This window comes from Pteropus medius, unplaced genomic scaffold (genome assembly GCF_902729225.1).
Source record: "Pteropus medius unplaced genomic scaffold, Ma_sr-lr_union100, whole genome shotgun sequence".
Lineage (NCBI taxonomy): Eukaryota > Metazoa > Chordata > Mammalia > Chiroptera > Pteropodidae > Pteropus > Pteropus medius.
Genome location: NW_024350319.1, coordinates 7,850,210 through 7,875,651, shown reverse-complemented (window position 1 = coordinate 7,875,651; position 25,442 = coordinate 7,850,210). Strand labels below are relative to the sequence as shown.

The following is a 25,442-nucleotide window of genomic DNA, read 5'->3' as shown; positions in this document are numbered from 1 at the left end:
ATGAATTATTAAGGATCTTGTACTTAGACTTAGATTCAGTGTCAAGTATGTTCTGGATTCTCTCCTTTTGGAGGAGGGTGCATATGCTGCATCTAACATTGCTGATTTTGCAGGCGTATGTGTGACAAGGAAAGTGATATTGATGTTGATATCCAGAGCTTGATTTTAATGGACATTCTTGTTATATCCCTGACATTAACTCATTCCTCATAGCAGATATGTGAGATAATTATAATTACTTTATAGATGTAATAGAGACAAATTGAGGATTTATTAAAAAAAAAAAGTAGATGAAGGGAAAGTACTACATTTAGATATTTAATACAAATACAGCAAGAAGAAAGCAAAGTAAACCATTATATTTTAGTAATAGAATATCTCACAAAACTCTTCAGATATATATGGTAGGCCTAGTAGGTAAGCATCACTCTCCGATAGATGGATTATAATATACTTGTGGTAGTTTTCTGGTTGTGTGTTGATGAGTAGCTCATTAGTTGTTACTTCTTTTGTAAAATAAAGCAAGTACTTTTCTTATCCTTCATGCATAAACACTTGGAGGATTATAGATTATGTAGTGCTTGGAGTTCTTACTTGAAAACAACAGAAGTTAACTCTAAATGATTTAGGCAATGATACAATTTGTTGGAGGTTTATCCAGGAAGCTACAGAATATTCAGAAGCCACATAACTGGACTTGAGAATTGAGCAGCAAGGAGGCAATGCTGAGCCAAGACTCCACCAGAGAAATAGTTTACTCAGTGTGCTTCCATTTGTCTGTCATTACTAGCTACACATCACCCTGTCATTCTGCTGCAGCTGCCATCAACTCTCCATTGTTCTTGTGCTTAGATCATTCCCTAAAAAGTAAAAATTCAGGAAAAAAGCATTAAATTGACTGAAACTAAGTCATTTGACTATGTCTTAACTCTTAGGAATAAAGGAAGAGGTACTATCTATTCTCTTAAGCGATCCAGTGGGGATCAGTGCAGGCAGCCAGAACAGGAGGGTCTTCAAGTGCTGTGAAGCTCTACTAAGTATACATTAAGTTCATCAGGCAAGACTGATATGGGATCTCTAGAGCATTTCTGTAGGTTAAAAGATTTTCTTATTTTAAATTTAATTTTCAATTAAGTTAATGTGTGTGTGTGTGTGTGTGTGTATCCAAACGTATATATGCTCTTGTTTTCTATTGTCCTCCAAAAGTCTCAAGAAGAATGGGGAAAAAAGTACACGTGTCTGTGTATATACATATATGTATGTTTTAGAATATGATATGGATCAAAGGTTGGTAAATTATATCCTCTGGGTAAAATCTGATATGGCTTGTTACCCCAGAAGAATGTTTTTCACATTTTTTAGAGTTGAAAAAAAATTTTTTTTGAAGAATATTCAATAAGCCAAATATGTATTGCAAAGCCTAAAATGTTTACTGTCTGGCTGTTTGTGGAAAAAGTTTTTTGACCCCCTGATATAGAAGGCTATGATCAAGACAAGAGACAATTTCTAATTTAATTGCATTCATGATTGTAATGGATTATTTTGTTGCTGATTTTTGTTATGTATGTTACTGGTCTCTGAATTGAATTTAAGAGTTGCTTGAAGTTGTGTTCAAGAAAGCAAAGAGACTATTCCCTAATTTTTAAGTTGGTAGAAAATGTCAATTTAGTTTTTCTAAAGTATAAAATTTATATAAAGTATAGGAGTGTATCATGTTACCAAGACTACAGAAATTTGTTCTAGATAGATTCTGATCTGATAACTAACTTTGAAATCTATATTGTTGATTACTTGGTAAGTATTTGATATATGGGTATCCTGGAATGATGTCACATATTTGCAAATAATACCTCCTATGAAAGGAAAAGATACTGATTATAATCTGGGATATTAGACTATAAGTTGCAACTGATTGGCCAGTTGGTTCATCAAATTTAAGGGTAACTTTTTAGGGAGAAAAGAGACCAAACAAGATTTACTAACTTGAAGGCCCCCAAACAGGGTAAAGAATAAATAAGTCACAGTTGATTCTCAGGCCCAGAACTTTGAACATTAACATTTATTAATGCATTCCTTCTATATACATTATTAATCCTTCACTATTTTTTAAAAAGGTAAGAATTTTTCAAGTAATACTCAGTAATAACACAGTGTATCTGAATCAGGAAATTATTGGTCTCATTTCAAATTATTCACATAAAATATTTACTTTAAATATACATAAAGAATTTATAATGTGTTTAACATGATTTCATAACATGAAAACATTATAGACAGCTTTTAAGTAATCTGTTATTCAGATGGTAGTTGATTGCAACTTGCAGAGTACATTTTGAGTCCTCATTTTGGAATTATAAGATGAAAAGTTATAATAATCTTTTATATTGTTACAGTAAATTATGTAATTTTGAGTGCTGATTTTGTTTAACAGTGACTACATTATTTATATGTAATGAAGATTCAGTTAATTCCTACCGTATAAACTAGGTATTTTGAAGATAGGAGTAACACTTCTTCAAAATAAATCCTATTTAAATGATTAATTTATGTTAACATTCCTATGAAAAATTTTTAGTAAGGTGAATTTCTAGATATAGACAATTTAAAATAATATCTATCTGCATATGGTTTGGATCATTAATCATAATCTGTAAAGATAAGGTACAGATTCAAGCCAGTGTTATCAAAAATTTGCAGCTTTCAAATTTACTTAGTTTAATATTATCCTTAAACACAAATGTACTTTCTTCTATTTGCTAACCAAAAATTTGATAAAATATTACTAAACGATTAAGACCATTTTATGATGGGTAAACAATTTTCATTACTTAATATCAATAAAATAGATGGTGTCTGGTCTTATGTTCATCTTACTGAGTTTAATAATGGCTCTAAGTTGTCAGAATTAGACTGAATCGTTTTTTTTATTTCAATTTTACACATAATAATTTTAATTTTACTAATACTTTACAGAATGTTCTGATTTTTTGAAACTCAGAATTAAAAAACGACTTTTATCTTAGTTTTTTAAGAAATCAGTTTTTCGTTTTTAGAAGTGGTATGAGAAATAGAATATTTTGTGTGTTTGTTTTCTTCCAAAATGAGTAGGCTTCTACATAGACATGCAAGCAAGCTTTATTACCATATTCTTGTCCTCACTAGACTCAGTAGCAAACTAATGACATAGAGAGTTGGATAAATCTATTCCAACATTCTGTGGATCCTTCCGCGCTAAGGGCAGGCAGTAACAGCACATCTATCAACAGGATTTGAGAGGTGTAATAATTGTCTCGTGGTCTGGGTGCCATGCCCAGATGATTCAAGCTGTCATAGCAGTATCACTTTTGTATACCTCCTTATGGGTTAAATGAGTACAGTTCTGACTTTCTTAATCCCACATTTGTTGCTATTCCAGAAACAAGTATCCTTTAAAAATATGAAATTCAAAGCAAATCATGTACAATGCATAGCACTTAAATTTAAGTTACTCTATCAGCCAGCTTTTTATCTGTGACTTATAGATTTTGACTGCCTACTTCAGAGGGCAGTCTGTTAATCAAAATCAGAAAGTTTTATTACAATAAAGCATTTTCTTGAGTGAAGTGGGTATAGATGTGATTAACTTTGCTTGTGGAAGGTCAGAGAATTCTTTAAATAGGAGGTCATGCTGAAACTGAAGCTTTAATAATTAGATCTGATTATCTAATTTAATAGGATAACTAAGAACTTGAGAAGCAGTCTTTTTTTAGTGGTATAGAATGATAATCCTTTAGAGAAAGAAGTAATTCTCAGTTTATTCTCTCTAGGATTAAATGATAAAACTGCTGTTGAGTTTATATACTGCTTATCTTTAATAGTGAAAAACAGTAGTAGACTAGGCAAATTTTTCACAAAACAAAAAAATGTGCCCCAGATTTTGCCAAAATAATGTGGTATTATTTATTTAAGACTAGGCATGGCTGAAGAAAGAATCTCTGAGGTTAAGCTGTCTCAATAGAAACTTCCAAAACTGAGAAGCAAAATAAGACTGAAGAAAACCACAAGATAATAGAAAAGAACTGTGGGACAACTACAGAAGGTGTAACATAACACATAGTGAGAATTCCAGAAGGAAAAGAAAGAAAGGGACGAGAGAAATATTTAAAACAAGAACAATGGAGAATGTCCCACAATGTCAGGCATCAAACCAACAGATCCAGGAATATCGGAGAATAATAAAAGCCAAAACCTACACCTAGGTATATCATATTCAAACTATAGAAAAATCAGAATAAAGAAAAAAAATCCCTGAAAAAGCCAGAGGATAAAAACACCTTATTTCCGCCACCTTATATTTAATCTCCTTTACCCTTATCTACCTGCCCCAGCAGCTTTGGATGGTGAACAGAAAGTGCAATATACATATGACATATTATTGAACTATACACTTGAAACCTATATAATTTTATTAACCAATGTCACCCAAATAAATTTGACTTAAAAATATGTTTAAAAAACAAACCACAAAATACCCTATTATAGAGTAGCAAAGATAAGAATTATATCTGACTTCTAAGAAACCATGGAAGCAAAAAGAGAGTAGACTGAAATATTCTAAGCACTGAGAGAAAAAGCCACCAACCTATAAATCTGTACACTGCAAAATTATCCTTAAAAAGCGAAGGAAGGTAAAGACTTCCTCAGACAAACAGAAAGTGAGGGAATTTGTTGTCAGTAGACCTGACCTGTAAGAAATGTTAAAAAAATTTTTTTAAAGATAAGGAAAATGATATAGGTCAGAAACATATCTATATAAAGAAAGGAAGAACATTGGAAAAGGAATAAGTAAAGGTAAAATAACTTATTTTTTACATTCTTAATTGATCTAACAGATAATAGTTTTTCCAAAATAAGGATAGCAAAAATACATTCTATTATGTGTATGTATACACACATACTTATATATAAGTCAAATGAATGATGGCAATGACACAAGGTACAGAAGGGAGGAATTGGGATTGTTTTGTTATAAGATACAGTACCTATAAGGCAGCAAATATTATTTAAATGTAGATAAATTATAATACATATTGTAAACTTTAGGGTAGCTGCTAAAAAAAAGTAAAAAAGTAACAATTTTAATAAGAAAGAAGAGAAATTGGAATCATGAAATGCTTAATTAAAACCAAAGAATGAAGAAAAAGAGTGGAAGGCAAAAATAGGAAGAACGAGGGCAATAAATCAAATACAATAAAATATAGTAAATATTAATCCATAAATATAATAACTTTGTCAGTTGTCTAAATGTACCAACTAAGAGATTGTCAGAGTCAATAAATAGGGCCCAACTATATGCTGTCTATAAAACCCAATGTAAATATAAAGACAGATATAGATTAAAAGTAAATAGATGGAGAAAGATATATCATGCTAACACTAATCAAAAAAAAAAAAAAAAGAAAAGCTGGAGTACCTGTATTAATTTTGGACAAAGAAAACTTTATACTAAGTAAAGTTTTCAAGGTTAAAGAAGGGTATTACATAACAATAAAAAGGTCAGTTCTCCAAGAAGACAACAATCCTTAACGTATATGCACCTAACAACAGAATGTTAAAATGTCAAGCAAAAACCAATAGCCCTACAAGGAGAAATAGATGAATCCATTATGTTAGAGAGGTTGTGGGGAAAAAGGAACCTTTATACACTGCTGATGAGAATGTAAATTGGTACAACCACTATGGAAAACAGTATGTAGTTTCCTCAAAAAATTAAGAATAGAATTATCATTTGATCCAGCAATCCTTCTTCTGGGTACCTACTCAAAACATTTGAAAACGTTTATCCATAAAGGTATGCACCCTTATGCTCATAGCAACATTAATCATGGTGGCCAAGACATGGAAACAACCAAAGTACCTTCTAATAGATGATTGGATAAAGAAGATATGGTACATATACACAATGGAATATTACTCAGCCATAAGAAAAGATGAAATACTGCCATTTGTGACAACATGAATGGATCTTGAGATTATCATGCTAAGTGAAATAAGTCAGAAAAATTTAAGAACCATATGGTTTCACTCATGTGGGATATGAAACTGAAAACAACAAATGAACTGGACAAACAAAAACTCTTAAACACAGACAACAGTTTAGTGGTTACCAAAGGGAAAGTGAGGAGGAGGGAAGTAGGTAAGGGTAAAGGGGGTCAAATATATGGTGACAGAGGAGATTGTATGGTGAACACACAATGCAACATACAGATGATGTATTATTGAATTGTACTCTTGAAACCTATAAAATTTTATTAACCAGTGTCACCCCAATAAATTTAATAAAGGAAAGAAGGAGAGGAACAGATCCAGCAGGCATAAAATCAGTGAGGACATAGTTAAACTCAGCAACATCATCAATCAACTGGATGTAATGGACATTTATGCACTACTGCATCCAACAACAGCAGAATCCACATTCATCTCAAGCTCACATGGAACATTCACAAAATAGACCACATTCTGGGCCATATAATACAACCTTAACAAATTTAAAACAATAGAAATCATATAATATCTGCTCTCAGACACAATGAAATGAAATTGGACATCAGTGGCAGAAATATAGCTGCCACTTTAGTAAAAGCTTTCTTTGGCAATTTGGAGCCAGCCTATACTTATACTTTAGAGATATTTTCAGGTTGTAGTGATGTAAAGCATAGATAAGTTTTACTTCTTATATCGGTTCAAGCCCAGAGAGAGAGAGAGAGAGAGCACTTTGTGACAGATAAGATCAATGAAACCAGGAAGAAATTTTTAAAGTCAAAATATTGAGTCCTCAGTTCTACACCCTCTCCATGTTAAACACCCTACTTTTAAATGAATAGCACTAATTTTCTTAATCTGATCACTGTTCCAACAACATGCAATAGCCAAAACCACATCGCCTTGATCTTCTTTATGTTCTTTTATCTCTCTATCATAATTTCTTATTTGTACTGATTCTCAGGCTTTCATTCCCTCCTGATCGTCATTATTATGATAATCACCTTACCCAGCCAGTTTCTCCTCAATAGCTCCAGCCGGCATCCCTGTTCATAGAGCAACATTGATGGCTTTGATATTCTATTTCTGACCCTATCGGAAGGAAGCAGGAAGAGGACTTGTGGGACAGTTTATAAAGTCTACAGTAGTGTACGGTAATGTTCTAGGCCTTCACATTCACTTACCACTTATTCACTCACTCACTCACTCTTTCACCCAGAACAATTTCCAGTCCTGTAAGCTTCATTCATGTAAGTGCTCTGTACATGTATCATTTTTTAATCTTTTATTCAGTATTTTTATTGTGCATTTTTATGTTTGGATATGTTTAGATGCACAAATACCATTGTGTTATAATTGCCTATAGTATTTAGCACAGTAACATACTATACAGGTTTGTAGCCTATGAGAAATACGTTATACCGTATAACCTAGGTGTATGTGTAGTAGGCTATACCATTGAGGTTTGGGTAAATGCATCCTGTGATGTTCTCACAGTGATGATATTGCCTAATGGGGCATCTCTTTGAATATATTCACATTGTTAAATGACGTGTGACTGTAGTCCCATTTGGCTATTTTTGCATTTGTAACCTGGGCTTTTGATCTCATATCGATGAAATCATTGCCTAGGCTGATGTCATAGAACTTTTCCCTGTATTTTCTTCTAGGAAGTTTAATTTCAGGCTTTACATTGAAGTCTTTAGAACATTTGCGTGGATATACAGTTTTCCCAGCACTGTTAATTATAGACTGTCCTTTCCCCATTGTCAGTTCTTGGTATTTTTGTCAAAGATCAATTGACCATCTTTGTTAGTAGGCTCTCTATTGTGTTTAACTGAGTTTCTTTTTGTTGTTGTTTATTTTGTCTGTTGTATGCTAGTACCATAATATTTTGATTAGTATAGCTTTGTAATGTATTTTGAAATCAGGAAATATGAAGCCTCCAGCTTTGTTATTCTTTCTCAAGATTGGTGATGGCTATTCATAGTCTTCTGTGGTTCTGTATGATTTGTAGAATTGTTTTTCTATTTTTGCAAAAAATCAATTGATATTTGCTAAGGATTATTATGAATCTGTAGACCACTTGGACATATTAACACTATTATTCTGATCAATAAACATAAGATACCTTTCTATTTGTTTCTTTAATTTCTTTCATCAATATTTTGTAGTTTTCAATGTACAAATCTTTTACCTCCCCAGTTATGTCTATGTTTTTTTTTGTTTTTGTTTTTTTTTTTTGCTGCTATTGTAAATGGAATTGTATTCCTAACTTCATTTTCAAATAGTTTCTCTTAGTGTACAGAAACACCATGGATTTTTATATGTTGATTTTGTACCCTGCAAATATACTAAATTCATTTATTAGTTCTAATAGTTTTTTTTTTTTTAATAGAGTCTTTAGGATATTTTATATATGAGTATATCACTGCAAAGAGGGACAGTTTTACTTCTTCTTTACCAATTAGGCTTCTTGGATCTAGATTTCCATTTTCTTCCTCAGATTTAGGAAGATTTCAGCCATTATTTTTTTGAACATGTTTTCTGGCCCTTTTTCTCTCTCTTCTTCTTTCAGGACCTTTGTAGTGTATATATTGGTCTGTTTGTTGGTCTCTTAAGCTTCTTTACTCCTTTTCATCCTTTTTGTTTTTCTTACTGATTCCTTTCCAGTGGCTTGTCTTTGTGTTTGCTGATCCTTGATTTAGTCTGACATGGAACCACTGTAGTGAATTTTTTTCGTTGTTATTCTGTTCTCCAGCTTAATGATTTCTATTTGATGGTTTTATATATAATATATATATAAAAATAATATATATATATATAAATATAATATATATAAATATATATAATATATATATATAATATATATATATTATCTGTCTCTTTGTTGCAATTCTCACTTTGCCCATGCATTATCTTTTTGACCTCACTGAACATCTTTTTGACATTTATTTTGAATTCTCCATTTATTCTGAATTCTCCATCAGGTAACTCATAAAACTTTTCTTTAGGGTCAGTTTCTGGAGATTTATCTTGTTCTTTTGCTTTAAATGTTGTTGCCTGATTCTTCATTTTATTTGACACTCTGTGTTGCTGCCTTCACATTTGACAAAGCAGCCATGTCTCCCAGTCTTCATGGACTGGCCTCATAAGGGGAGAAAACCCTCACCAATCAGCCTAGTAAAGGCTGGGTCCTCAAACCTTCGTAGTAATCTAATTTGCTTTCTTTGTTCTTTCTTTTCCCCAGGTGTCTAGAGTATATGAGGTCCCACTATTGCACCAGAACAAATTCACCTGAAGCCAGTTCCTTAGGTGAACCCCACCTGGGTCATTGGGATGGCTGGGTCATTGGCCATCCAATTCTTTACCTCTTTAGGGAGAAATTGAGAGCTAGGGAGTTTGTCTACCTGCTCTGTGCTGAACCAGAATTAGCAGTATGGTGACTGTCAGCTCAAATCAGTCTCTGTTCTCACTATTTTCCAGGCAGCTAGGTTATGCCAGGTCTCATCAGCACTCTGTTGTAGGCAAGTCAGAAGTCAGTACTTTGAGCAGTCCCACGAAAAGTTATGATGTTGTAGGCAACTATGACTGCTTACTCTGTCCCAAGCCAAAGGGAAGGAGTTGTAGCATCTATCAGCCCAAGCTTCTGTCTTTATTCTCCAGTTAGCTAGATTGTGTCAGATCTCTCAGAGCTCCAAGACTGGCAAGACAGAAGCCAGTCCTCTAGGGAGTCCATTCAGAAAACTGGGGACACTGGACATGTGAACTAGCTCTTTTCCTCTCGTGGGAGAATCTGGGAGCTAGGTATTCTACTTCTGATCATACTGTACTGTGCCAGAGGTAGAGATTTTAGAGAGAATATCTTGAATCACATTACTAGCTTTGGCGAGTCTAGTTTCATGATCACCCAGGATGCAGGAGTTTTTCAATTAGTTTGTGGATTTCTCACAGTTGGAATTTGTCTGTGAATTGTTGAATTGGTGTATTTGGGTATAGGGAAGGGAGGTCTCAGAGCTTCCTCCTCTGCCATCATGCTGACTCATTATGCATTGTAAATGTTGGAGATTGTTGCTTTTTCTTGTAATATATTTGGTTTTCTCTATTCTTTTAGAACATTCTTGTTTATTTTAGTGTCAAGTCCAAGGTTTAGTTTTTGAGAGTCTAATAAAAGTTATAGGAATTAGTGTCAGTGTAATCTCTACACACATATTCAAATAAAATTTGCTTATAGTTTCACAGGTTTCATGACCCCCAAATTAAACTCTGCTGTATGCCATAACATTTTTCTTTTCATGTTTTAGTTGTCTTTATTCTTGGAAAATTAGAGTCAATGTGAATACTTCCATGGAAGATACAACCCTCCCTGCCACATGGGTTTCCTTTACTTTTTGACATGACTGTATCACACTATCCAAAATAGAATCTCAATGGATTAATGAATCCATTAATTGTCAGAAGCAAACCTAATTTTTATAACTACCCCATTTAAAAAATATCATGAATTATTTACTGTTTTCTAATGAAAATTTTAATTTTTAAGGAGACCAGATAATTTAAGTACTGTGGCTAGTAGTTTAATAAGAAGTTAATTCCTAATCAGAATATTACTTAGGAATCCTCAAGTGAAAATAAGGTGGTATGGACATATTATGCAAACATTTTTGAGGTGAAATAAGTGATTTCTTTAAAACATATAGTTTAGTTTATTTTTTCTTACAATTTGTACTAATGAGAAAGAATCTCTTACCAAGAAGTTCCATAAGACTAGGAATTTTGTATTTTTACAATATATTCCAGAGTCTAGAACAGTGCATTTTAACTAAATGAATGCCTGAGCAATAAATGAAAGAATAAATAAATAACTCTGAGAAGGAAATTATAGTGCAACATTTACATTCTTTTAATGATTTAATTGTACATTTTAAGTTATTTTCTTGGTATTTTTTAGGGCTTAGAGTATATATTTTGATTTACTTCAGATTTATACTAACACATCTAGTGAGATATAAAAGCATTATATGTTTATTCCCTTTTCTTCCTTTTTGTGCTGTTATTATTATATATATTACAACTATATATGTTACAATCCCAACAGTACATTATTATAATTATCACTTTATAAAGTGCTATACCCTTTAAAGGAGCTAAGAGAAGAAGAGCAAAGTATATATTCATTGAATTTGTTATATTAACAGTCCTATTTATTACATTTCTAATTCTCTTAATTTTTCTATGGATTCAAGTTACCATATGTTGTCATTTCAATACTCCAAACAATTTTGCTCCTAGCTGCCATCTTGTGCCGTTGTTGTCAAATACATTACATTTATATATGTATTAGACCCAACAATAAAATTATATGCATATTATATTATACAATTGCTTTTAAATTAGTTAACAGAGAAAAGGAGTAGAAATATGAATTTATATTGTTTTATAATTACATGATTTCCTTTACTAGCACACTTTGTCTTTTCTGTGGATTTAAATTACTGCTTGAGGTTACTTGCTTTCAGCTTGAAGAACTTCCTTTAGTATTTCTTACAAGGCACATCTAATAGCAATGAATTCTTTCAGTTTTGTATATGGAAAATTTTTTATTTCACCTTCAGTTTTCTTTTCCAGTTTTACTGATTGACATACATCACTCTATAATTTTATAACTGAAATACATCACTGTATAATTTTAATGTGCACAACATTAGGATTTGACTTACATATATTGTGATTACCACAATGAGTTTAGTTAGCATCCATCATCTCATATAGATACAATAAAAAGATAAAAAGAAGAATAAAATGTTTTTCTTTGTGATGAGAACTCTTAGGGTTTACTCTCCTAACAACTCTCATTTATATCATATAGCAGTGTTAACTGTAGTCATCATGTTATATATTATATCTATAGTTTGTGCATGCAGGTATGTTTTAGATTCTACATATAGGTCAGATCATACAGTATTTTCTTTGTCTCACTTATTTTACTTAGTCATCAAGGTCCATTCATATTGTCATCAAGGTCCATTCATATTGTTGCAAAGGACAGGGTTCCTTTTTTTTTTTTTTTGAAATGGCTGAATAATATTCAATTGTGTATACATACCACATGTCTTACCTATTATAAAAAATGGTGCTGTGGACATGGTGGTGCAGATATCTTTTCTAGATTGTGTTTTGTTTTCTTTGGCTATATTCCCAGAAGTGAAGTTAGAGGATCTTATAGTAGTTTTATTTTTGATTTTGTGAGAATCCTCCTTACTATTTTCCATAGCAGAGGTATCAGTTTACAATCCCACCAACAATTCTTTTTCTCACATCCTAGCCAGCATTTGTTATCTCTTGTTGTTTTGATGGTGGCCATTCTATCAGCTGTGAGATGATATCTCATTGTGGTTTTGATCTGCATTTCCCTAGTGACTAGGGATGTTGAGCATCTTTCCATATCTCTTTTAACCATTCATGTACATTCTTTGGAAAAATGTCTATTCAGGTCTTCTGCCCATTTTTTAATTGGATTATTATTATTACTTTGCTGTTGAGTTGTATGAGTTCTTTATATAAATTGGATATTAATCTTTTATCTGATATATAGTTTGGAAATATATTTTTCGCATTCTATAGGTTGTCTTTTCACTTTGTTGATTGTTTCTTTGTCTATGCAGAATATTTTTACTTTGATATAGTTTCACTCATTGTTTTTTTATTTTGTCGCTTGTGCTTTAGGTGTCATATCTAAAAAAATCATTGCCAAGAGCCATGTCAAGGAGCTTTTCTTATATTTTTTCTAGGTCATGGTTCAGATTTTCTATTTCTTCCTGATTTAGTCTTGGTAGTTTGCATGTTTCTTTTTTCTTTTTTGTTTTTGTTTTTTTGCATTTTTCCATTAATTTCTTTAAATTAAATTTATTGGGGTGAAATTGGTTAGTAAAATTATATAGGTTTCAAGTGTACAGTTAGTAATAGATCATCTGTATATTGCATTGTATGTTAACCACCTAAAGTCAAATGTCCTTCCGTCACCATATATTTGACCCCTTGTCTACCTCCCTCCATCCCTCTTTTCCTCTGGTAAATACTAAACTGTTGCCTTTATCTATGAATTGCCTTGTTAATTTGTTACTTTCAGTTTTATATTTCACATATGAGTGAAATCATATGGTTCATAACTTTTTCTGACTATTTCACTTAGCATGATAATTTCAAGATCCATCCATGTTGATACAAATGGCAGTATTTCATCTTTTCTTATGGCTGAGTAATATTCTATTGTATTTATGTACCACAACTTGAGAGAGACTTGAGAGTGAAAAAAAAAAATGAAAGAATGCTACAAGAACTATCTGACTTTATCAGAAAAAGCAGTATAAGAATAACGAGAATACCGGAAGGAGAAGAGATAGAGGAGGGAACAGAGAGCCTATTCAAACAAATAGTTGACCAGAACTTCCCAAACCTATGGAAAGAATTAGATCTTCAAATCCAAGAAGCAAACAGAACACTAAATTATCCCAGTCCAAAAAGGCATTCTTCAAGGCACATTATATTAAAACTGTAAAAAATTAATGAAAAAGAAAGAATTCTCAAAGCAGCCAGGGAAAAGAAGGTCTCTATAAAGAAAATCCTATTAGGTTATCAGATTTTTTTTTTTTTAGCAGAAATCTACAATCTAGAAGGGAGGGGAATCAAATATTCAAGCTACTGAAAGAAAAATTACCAGACAACAATAGTATATCTAGCAAAGTTATCCTTTAGATATGAAGGAAAAATAAAGATTTACTAGATGTGCAGAAGCTGAGGGAATTTTCCACCACAAGGTCTGCATTACAGGAAATATTGAAGGGGATTATTTTACTTGAAAGAAAAAGACGAAAGAATTCAAATCTATGAGTAAGATGACTAATACGCAGACAGAAGCTGGTAATTGCAGCCTTTATTCAGAAAAAGATGTTATATACTTAAATATTACATAATCATTAAAAGAGGTAAAAACGTTTAAAAAAATAGCTACTGCAACTTGGAAATGAACATACAGCATAAATAGGAATAATTTGTGACAACAAAAACACAAAAGGAGAGGAAGCGAAGGTCTGAATTTTCAAATGGAATGGAGATAAGATACACACAGAAGAAAAAAGACTACTATGAATACAAGTCTTTTTATTTTTCAAGGTGATATTGGTTAATGAAATCCAATAAGTTTCAGCTGTATACATTAATAGTAAGGCATATATATATATTTACACTGTGTGTTCACCTCCCATAGTTAGATTTCTTTCTATCACCACATATTTGACCCACTTTACCCCGTCTTCCTCCCTGCTCCTCTCCTACCCCCTAGTCTCTGGTAACCACTAGTCTATAGTCCATGTCCATGAGTCTCTGTTTGTTCATCTTGTTCATTTGGTGCTTTTAGGTTTATATCCCACATATAAGTGATATCATGTGGTATTCAACTTTATCTGTCTGGCTTATTTCGCTTAGCATGCTTATCTCGAGGTCCATCGTGTTGTCGCAAATGGCAGTATTTCATCTCTTCTTCTGGCTGAATAATATATACAGATATCTCTCTCTATATATATATCTATATATATCACAGCAAAGCATCTTTATCCAATTGGGCAGACTGACATCTCCAGGCTCGTACTTTTTTCTCAGGATGGCTTTGGCAATTTGGGGTCTTTTGTGCTTCCATACAAATCTGATGATTTTTTTTTTTCTATTGCTTTAAGAAAAGCCGATGGGATTTTGATGGGGATTGCATTAAATCTGTATCATGCTTTAGGTAATATGGTCATTTTAACTATGTCGATTCTTCTAATCCAAGAACACAGAATATCTTTCCATTTCTTTGTATCTTCTTCGATTTCTTTTAATAGAGTCTTACAGTTTTCATTATATAGGTCCTTCACATGTTTCGTTAGATTTATTCCTAGATATTTTATTCTTTTTATTGCAATAATTCTTATTGCAATTGCAAAAAGAATTATTTTTCCACTTTTTCTGACACTTCATTATAGAATATAAGAATGCTATGGATTTTTGAATGTTGATTTTGTATCCAGAAACTTTACTGTATTTGTTTATTGTTTCTAGTAATGTTCTTGTTGAGTCTTTAGGGTTTTCTATATAGAGAATAATATTATCCGCAAATAGTGACTGACTTCTTCCTTTCCCATTTGGATGCCTTTTATATCTTTCTTTTGCCTGATTGCACTCAATAGGTCCTCCAATGTTATATTGAATAACAGTGGTGATAGGGGACAGCTTTGTCTTATTCCTGATTTTAGAGAGAAGGTTTTCAGTTTTTCACCACTAAGTATAATGTTGGCTGAGGGTTTGTCATGTAGACATTTATTATGTTAAGGTACTTTCCTTCTATACTGATTTTGTTAAGTGATTTTATCATAAATGGATGCTGTATCCTGTCAAAGGTGTTTTCTGCATCTAATGATATGATCATATGATTCTTATTTTTTAATTTGTTTATGTGGTGTATGACATTAATTGATTTGTGTATGTTGAACCATTTTTGTGCCCCTTGGATGAAACCCACTTGATCCTGGTGTGTAATCTTTTTAATATGTTGCTGTATTTGGTTCACTAGTATCTTATTTAGGATTTTTGCATCTGTGTTCCTGAACGATATCGGTCTGTAGTTTTTTTGTGTGTGTGTTATATTTACCAGGTTTTGGTATCAGGGTAATATTGGCCTTATAAAATGAGTTTGGAAGTATTGCCTCCTCTTCGATTCTTTGGAAGAGTTTGAGGAGAATAGGTATTAAATCTTCATTGAATGTTTGGTAGAATTCACTGGTGAAGCCATCTGGTCCTGGATTTTTACTTTTTGGTAGGTTTTTGATGATTGTTTCAATTTCCATACTGCTGATCAGTCTATTTAGATTTTCCCGTTCTTCTTGATTCAGTCTAGGAAGATTGTATTTTTTCTAAGTACTGGTCCATTTCTTCTAGGTTATTAAATTTGGTGTTATATACTTTTTCATAATATTTTTGTATGACCCTTTGTATTTCTGCAATGTCAGTTGTAATTTTTCCTCTTAAGTCCCTGATTTTGTTTATTTGTGTCCTTTTTTCTTTAATGAGTCTAGCCAGGGGTTTGTCAATTTTATTAACCTTCTCTAAGAACCAGCTCTTTGTTGAATTTATTTTTTCTATTTTTTTTTTCAATTTAATTTATTTCTGCTCTAATTTTATGATTTCTTTCCTTCTGCTGACTTTAGGCTTCATTTGTTCTTCCTTTTCTAGTTTTTTAAGATGAAGCATTAGGTTGTTTATTTGGGCTCGTTCTTGTTTTTGGAGATAGGTCTGTAATGATATGAACTTTCCTCTTATGACCGCTTTGCCGTGTCTCAAAAGTTTGAATATGTTGTACTATCATTATCATTTGTTTCTGTGTATCTCTTGATCTCTGTTTTTATTTCTTCTCTGACCCAGTTATTCTTCAGTAGCATGTTGTTTAATCTCCATGTATTGTGGTTCTTCCTGCTTTCTTTTTGCAAGTGATCTCTAGTTTCAGAACGTTATGATCAGAGAATATGGTTGGTATGATTTCAACCCTCTTATATTTGTTGAGGCTATTTATATGTCCAAGTATGTGATTGTGAGAATGTTCCGAGTGCACTAGAGAAGAATGTATAAGCAGCTGTTTTGGGATGGAAGGCTCTGTAAATGTCAATTACATCCAGTGGGTCTAATGTGTCATTTAGGGATGTTATTTCCTTATTGATTTTCTGTTTGGCTGTTCTGTCCATATCCAACAGTAGGATATTTAGGTCCCCTATGATAGTATTTTGGTCTGTTTCTTCCTTTAGTTCTGTTAGTAATTGTTTTATATATTTCGGGGCTCCCTGATTGGGAGCATAGATATTGTGTGTCTTCTTGGTGCATGATTCCCTTTATCATTATGAAGTGTCCCTCAATATCTTTCTTTACCTTTTCATTTTGAAGTCTATTTCTTCTGATATTAGTACCGCTATTCCTGCTTTTCTCTGAATGCCATTTGCTTGAAATATCATTTTCTACCCTTTCACTTTGAGTCTATATTTGTCTTTGGAGCTGAGATGCGTCTTCTGGAGGCAGCATATGGTTGGGTTTTGTTTTATGATCCTTTCTGCAACTCCATGCCTTTTTATTGGTGAGTTCAGTCCATTTACATTTAGGGTAATTGAAATATGAGGTGTTCTTATAGCCATTTTATCTTTTGCTTTCTAATAGCTCAGTGTTTCCATTGCTTCCATGTCCTTGTGTTTCTGTTTTCTTTATTTTGTTTGGCTTCTGTGGGTTTTCCCTCCAGTTCTTCTTGTTTTTTTTGTTATATACTTCAGTTCTGAACTGTGGTGTGTGGTTATCATTAAAAAAATACGTAAATGATAGTTATATATACATAATCGTCCATTTTCTTCTGTGTGTGCCTTATATCCATTCCCCTCTGTGAATTTAGATCTTTGAATCCTCCTCTTTTCAGTCATTGTTGTCCCAATTTGTCCCTATTTATGCTGAAGGTTCATTACTATCTTGCTATAGCAATTCTCTTCTTCTTATTTAACCTTATAATGCCATGTTCCTAGTAAGGGTTGCACTCCTCTGCTTCCATTTGCCTGATAGTCACCTTACTCCTAATTATGTATTTTTTTTAGTCATTTTGTTTTAGTCATTTTTTTTTTTTTCAGTATTTCCTGTAGTGCAGGCCTCATACTGAAGGATTCTCTCAATTTTTGTATGTCTGGAAAGGTCTTAATTTCTCCTTCATATCTAAAGGAGAGCTTAGCTGGATACATTATTCTAGGCTGGTAGTTCTTTTCACTTAATAGTTTAAATATTTGATTCCACTCCTTTCTGGCTTTTACGGTCTGTGCTGAGAAGTCCTACGATAATATAATGGGTTTTCCTTTATAGGTTACAGTCTTCTTTTCTGTGGCTACCCTGAGAATTCTATTTTTGTCATTGATTTTTGATAATTTTAATACAGTGTGTTTTGGTGAAGGCCTTTTTGGGTTGAGATAATTGTGTGTTCTGTTGAATTCTTGAATTCTAAGCTCCACCTCATTCCTTAGATTTGGGAAATTCTCATCAACTATTTGTCAGAAAATACTTTCTAGTCCCTGCTCCTTTTCCTTGCTTTCGGTAATGCCTATTATTCTTATGTTTCCTCTCCTGATGATATCAGCTAGTTTTTGTATTTCTCTTTCATTATTTTTCATTCTTCAGTTTCTCTCTTCTTCCTTTTGATTTATTTCTAGATTTCTGTCTGTCTGATCCTTTCCTCCATTTGGTTGACTCTATTTCCCAAGCTTGCTATTTCATTTTTCAGCTCTTGCAGTGTGTTCTTCATCTCCAGAAGTGCTATTTGGTTCTTTTTGAGGTTTTCAATCTCTTTGCTCTGCTCATCTAGTTGTTTTATAAATTCCTTAAATTGTTGACATGACTCATTTCGGAACTCACTGAGTATTTTCAGAAGTATCATCCTGAATTCTCTGTCATTTAAGTTGTATATTTCTATGTCCATAAGCTTATTTTCTGGAGATTTTTCTCTTTCTTTCTGAGATGCCTTGTCACCTTGATTTTTCATGATGTTTAAAGGACTATTACTCCACCTGGGCATTAATGGAAATGTATTCTGCTTTTTTTCCAGATAGAAGATTTATTATATAAAGGTCTCTCTTTAGCCTGCTGTAAAGAAGGTTCTTTTCTTTTGGTTTCTAGTAGGCGGCATCTAAGCCTCTTGGATCCCCACTTAAAATAAAGCCTTAATAATACCTTTTTATTTTCTCATAGATATTTAATCATGCTTGCTACCCTCAGTCTCAGTCCTTGTCAGTGTTAGCAACAGTTTTGGTAGCGTTTGCTCAGATTCCCCTGGGACTCCGTGGTAATTGGTCTTGGAGGATATGGGAGGAGGGGCCCTCTGGGTTAGGGTTTCGGGACTGTAGCTCAGCCTTGATTTTACAACTGTGGCTGGTGAAAATCAACTGTTGTTTCTCTGCCATCCCACTTCTCTGCTCTCTTCCCTGATGACTGGGCCTTGCCCCCAGCCGGTGGTGTGGAGCTCAAAGTACTCCCAGGTAGGGCTGTTCAGGGACCTCGCCGCTTCTTCTCCCATCCCCTTCCTGCTACAGGGAGCTCCAGCTGCTGTGAGAGGTAGCTTCTTTATTTCTCCCAGTCCACCTCCTTATACCCAGGGGTTCTGACCTGTGGTAGCTCTTATGCGCAGATCTCATGCTCAGACATACTGGTGTGCAGTTTGAGTGTTTTTTGTTGAGCTTTAGATATTCAGCTTATTGTTGTTTCAAGGGGAGAGATCTGGTGACATCTCTCACTCTGCCATGTTTCTCGAAACTTTTCTTTTCATAAGTTTAATGGGAACCATACACAAAAAATCCAGGACTGAGACACAACATAAAAAAGGAATAAAGGAAAAAATTATAGAATACCACAAAACTAAAATAACAGACAGAAACACAAGGGCAAAGAAACAATAGTGACACTGAGCTACCAGAAAACAAAGGAAAAATGGCTATAGGAAAACCTTATGTATCTATAATAACCCTAAATGTTAATGGACTGAACTCACCAATTAAAAGGCACAGAGTAGTAAATTGAATTAAAAAGCAAAATCCAAACCTATGCTGTCTTCTGGAGGTACATCTCAGCTGCAAGGACAAATACAGTTTATATGTTTCTAAGAATATTTCTTTTCTTTTAATTTGTTCAGTTTGTTTGCATATAGTTGTTCATAGCAGCTAGCCTCTCCTGATCCTTTGTATTTCTTGGTATCAGCTGTAATGGTTCCTTTTTCATTTAAAATTTTGTTGATTTGGGCCTCTTTCTTTTTTCCTTGCTTATTCTAGCTAAAGATTTGTCAATTTTGTTTACCTTTTCAAAGAAACTTCTTGTTTTTTGGTTATCTTGTCTGTTATTTTCCTGTTCTCTATTTCATTTCTTTCCTTCCTGCTAAATTTGAGCATTACCAGAGTAGGGACTGGCAGGAAGCAACTCACAATACTGGGGGGCTAGATATCACTCCTGGGCTCTCTTTTCCTACTGGAGAAGCCATGTTGCTGTACTGTCTTGGGATGGGGGATTGTAGTTAATGTTTAACCATTTCTCTTACCCTTCTGAGGCAGTCTTTCCTGGTATCTGTGGTGCAAGAGGGGTATGTAAGCCTTGCCCCCCATGTTCTAGGATTCGCTCAGTGGTGTCTTGTCCTCGAATAGTTGTTAGTTTTTCTTCTTGTGACGGGGAGTAAAATCAGGAATAGCCTATGTCACCATCTTGGTAACATCATCTCTTCTCACCTTCAGTTTTGAAAGATAATTTTTCTTGAATATAAAATTATTGTTTTAAATGTTTTTTTTTTCCTTCTACCACTTTGACTATGCCATAGCTTTGTGTTCTAACCTTCATCCTTTCTTATAAGAAGTCAGTAGTTAATCTTATTGGGATTCCCTTGTCCATGACTAGTAATTTTTCTCCTGTTCCTCCCCCGCCCCCCAAGATTTCCTTTTTGTTTTTGGATTTCAGCAGTCTTACTATGAGGTGTCTGGACGTGGATCTCTTTGTCTTTATTCTACTTGTAATTTGTTATTTCTTTTAACCTCTTTTTAGTGTGATTAATAGAAAATTTAAAATCATTCTGTGGCATACAGTATATTGTGTTGAACAGTACTGCTATACAGTAATTTTCCTAGGTGGAAATAAAAAGTTACTTTCTTCACTGGAGAGAAAAAACAGAGTTTACCATATATTTCTCTAGATAATTTAGTGATATCCTCCCTACTGTTATATTATAAAATGCATAGCCAGATATAAGTATAGAATTGTTTGTGAATTAATATAACCAGAGATTTCTCAGCATTCATTTATTTCTTGATAAATGTTAATAAGCAAACATTAGTGCCTAGTTTTATATAATAATAATATGAGAACAAATATTACATTAAATTTACCACCATATTTTCTAAGATGTAAGTAAACTCATGAGTTTTTTTTTTAAACCTACATTACAACTTTCTTCTGTTATTTCAGCTCCCTGTTTTTGTATAAAAAACATCAAGAAAAATTTATTAATGAATATGAAACAAAACAGATTTACATACACAAAAGATATGAAGATAAGTTCTTTAAAGATCTCTTTTTTCAGCCTGAAACTAATATAACAGGAAAGCTTGCACGCTGGAAACATGTAAGTATAATTAGCTTATTACTTTTCTTTAAATATAAGATACTATAATTATAATTTATGTAGCATTAGTAAGGATTTCTTCAATCTATTTTAAATATTTTTCATTATATTGTTAATATTCTGCTTTTGATTTTCTTGATGTGAGGCAAGCCATATAACAATGTAGTATAAATGGAACTTTGTGACCACAGCTATTTTATAATTTATGCTTTGCGTATATACATATTTATCTTATTAATTATTGCAATAGATATTAATAATAACATAAAATTACTTCTTAATAGTTTAAAACATTAAGATATATTTTGTTTATTAAAGGCTGATAGTTCAACATATAGCATAACATTTATTCAGTGTTTTATGCTAAATTATGCACTGCTTTGAGGACAATGGTAATAGAAAGAAACTTATATTTATTGAGTGTCTACTATGTACCAGGCACTGTGCTAGATATTTTGCATATGGTATGTAATTTATTCTCCACAACACCATAAGTTAGATATTTTTATCTCTTTTCTGTAAGTAGAGAAACTAGCATTTAGAGGTGTTAGTTAAGTTACCAAAAGCCACACAGTTAAGCAACATTTCTAGAACTTAACTCCAGGTCTTCTGACTCCAGAGTTTGTGCTTTTTTAAATCTTTAGGGTTTTGTTTTGATTTGATATTAGGTAATAGTAGAAACGAAGATGACATTGTAGTGTAGTTAACAAGAGTGAATTTTTTAAAATTTATAAAGCACTGTATTTGTGATATACACCTTCATATGTGGACCTGTTCCTGAGTAGCTTGAGCTACAAATATTTGCATTATATTAATGTGATTAGGAGGGTCTACAGAAAAGGTTCAGACTGTCATTAGTCTGATTTCAATGTAATTGAGGCTATGTGGTCTAAAAATAGCACAGGAATGTTCTTAAGCCTTTAAATCTCACAAGCTATCCATTGAATAAAAACAGGTTTAAAAGATAAATGTATCCTACTCAAAACTTTTGTCTCATGAGCACTCAGTGCCAACTGTATTTATTTGCTCCAGATGATATTGTGCTTTATAAAGCTATAAAGTTCATGTGAAGTATCTTTTGCCTTCGATGTAGAGTATAAACTCACTGATTTTAGGCATATAAAAGCTTTTTTATATGCTTTATACAAAGAAGACTTTCACTGAATATAGTTGATAATCAGTTTGGATATGGATATGCTGTGTACTGATAACCAATTTAGATTTGTTGAATATACACATATTCGTATATCCATATGTACAGATATAGGTTATCTTATGGCAAATTACTATTATGTGTGCAAAAATAGTAAAATATTCATACTACAAAGTTTATTTTATTTAATATCTATAAAGTTACATAGAATATATCATTGTACAATTTGGCTTCAGAAGTGTTTTCAATGTTATGAAACTTTTGGTAAAATATATTCATTATAAGGAGTTTTCTCAAGTTCTTTGATGTTATTTATAATTCTGCTAATGACATCATTGCCAATGTAATTTATTAAGAACTGTTCATATTGTAGAAATATGTACATTGTCCTATTCTTTTTTATTGCTTATTGCTACCATTCATAGAATATTATAGAAGGTATGTTCAGCTCAATTTCTTAAACTGAAATGAATTTTAATTATAAAATTCATCTCCGAATCTTCTGTATAAAATTGTTGTTCCATCTTCTGCTGGTTTTATTTGTAGTCTCCTCTTCAGCTTACTTAGTTGATATGCTATTCTATTATTTTTGCTAATCATATATCAATACTATTATTATTTTTACTACTCACATAACTGTACTACTCTTCTGTTATTTTTACTACTCAAATATCTATACTATTTTATTATTTTTACTACTCACATATCTGGTCTTTAATGACTTGGAGTGTGGTTTATTAGAAACTATAGTGAGAACAATTGATACTATAGAGTGATTAAGAGAACCTAGGATCCAAGAAATATTGAAAGTATTAGGGAGTTGGAAAAAGAAAGGAGGTGAGAAATACCAGCATTTAATACTGTGAATTTATTTAAAAAAAAAAATACTCTGAGCATAGTAATGGAAAGGATTAGTCAAGAATAGAATTTAAGTTTCAGTATTTAGAAAAGGTAATCAATGATTGAATCTGCTTCTGTTTTGGGATGAAATGAGTTTTGTCCAATGGTCTGAAAACTTCATATTTATGGTAACCTAAAATGAAAGAGCCAGAGGAGTGAGTTAAGTTATATTCATTTAGGAAATGTTATGCCGCAAAGCCAGAAGTCCATATAAACTACCAGATACACAACCAAAAGTCAGGAGCCATGAGGAAGGAATCTTAAAAACTTGGTCTGAATAGATGAAATTAAAAATCTTAGATAATTGCTAGGAGCATTTTTTATCCATGGCCTACAAATATTGATCAAAGAATGGTTGCTTCTCTTGTAAAATAGGCCTACATAAATATAGAATTATGGTGATAATTAGATCAGATTTTAGGGAAACTTGTCTATCGTTATAATGAGTTTTAGGAGAATCTAGATACTATTATGGTGAATTTTACTGGGGTACCCAAGAATATTTGAAGTCTGCTTTGATATAGTCAATCTTTTTTCTCAAAGATTACTGAGGAAAATATACGTGCAGGGAGTAATAGCAAACAAAGCAGTTTCTAACTGGGGCTTTGGCCTAAAATTCCATTGCAAAATTTTAGTAACCTAAACTAGACTATGAGATATTCTTTTTATCTACGCCTTGTTGGCTTGAATAGTCTTTTTTTACTTATATCTTATATTGCAAAGGTAAATTTTAGAAGAGATGCAGTGTGAAAGTCACACCCACTGAGGACAAAAGGAAAGATTCAGAGAGGAAAACAATTTGCTATATATTTAGCTCAGAGGCAGCCTAGTTGTTCTCTTTCCTCCTGTCCCCACACCATCACATCTGAAGCTTCCTTATGCTGGTTTAGTCATATTTCGTTAAGAAGCAAAGAAAATATGTAAGAAGTTAGAAAGAGTGATGGCCAGGAACCTTTACTGTCCAACCTCATGGAAAGAAAGAGCAAGTCTATGTGTTGTGGTTCTTTGTCTTTGACAGCCCACCTCCTAGAATCATGGTCTAATTTTTTTCTTAGAACTTGAACAAACCCTCTTTCCTTAAGGAATGAAGATTGGAATTTCACACCCTTTGTCTTGATTCATCTTCTGGAGAAGGTGCATGTATTCTCCCCAGTTATAAAGAAAATAGGAACAAGATGAATGAAGAATCTAATCCAGTATCTGTGGAAGGGATCTTTTTCTTGGAACCACTTATAACACATTGAATGTTCACTTCTTCTACTCCTTTATGGCATTGTATAGTTTTTGGAAAGAATGAGGAAGGAATCTTAAAAAGTGCTAAATACATTCTAAGTATTCAAAAAGATAACTATTGGAAACACCAGACATAATCTAATATGGCAGTCATCTATATTAGATTTACTTTAGAACTGCTAATTTGGTTGAATTCTAGAATATTTTATTGATTTTTCCTTTCCAAAGATTTATTTTTCTCATAACTAAAACCATGCCATGTTTTTGTAAAACAGAACAAAAATGTCAGATACAATCCTCTTGTGAACCCTTTCCATGAATTATTAAATATATTTTCCTGAAGGTTTGTAGTTTTATTTTTTTAATCTGATGAACTGTTTGTCTTTTAATATATTACAATTTTTTAGTAAGGGTTCAGAAATATAAACTAACTTTTAAATTATATACATATGCATGGAAAACACATGACAGCATTGCCATAAAAATATCAACATTGGTTATTTAAGTGTTAGAATGTTAGGTGATTATTTCTTTCTTTCTGACAGTTTTCTCTTTTTTTCTAATCAGAAATCATGTTTTAGATAACAAAACAAAAAAATATTTTTTTTATTGTAGATACAAAGATTTTACCTCCATTTTTTCTAACGTAAATATAGAATATTGTCTTAAGGAACCTCTTTTGTATCACATTCCACATGATTATCAGTTCTTTCTTTTTTAGTTAATAAATGTTATTTTTTAGAGCACTTTCAGGTTCATAGCAAAATTAATGAAAAGTACAGAGTTCTCATATACTCCTTGTTCTGACATATGCACAATCTCACCCACTATCAACATCCTGCACATAGTGGCACATAATCTATGAACCTAAATTGACAATTCATTATCACTCAAAGTCCATATTTTGTATTAGGGTTTCACTCTTGGTGTTGT

At 32.6% G+C, this 25,442-nt stretch overlaps 1 protein-coding gene across 1 annotated transcript in view; it reads left to right on the top strand.

Annotated features, from left to right (window-relative positions):
- Window positions 1-25,442, top strand: part of LRRIQ3 (leucine rich repeats and IQ motif containing 3) — a 164,740-nt gene that overhangs the window by 44,857 nt on the left and 94,441 nt on the right. Inside the window, exon 5 of the mRNA XM_039838596.1 lies at window positions 21,067-21,223. Coding sequence (XP_039694530.1) covers window positions 21,067-21,223 — 157 coding nt within the window. The remainder of the gene's footprint in view (window positions 1-21,066; window positions 21,224-25,442) is intronic.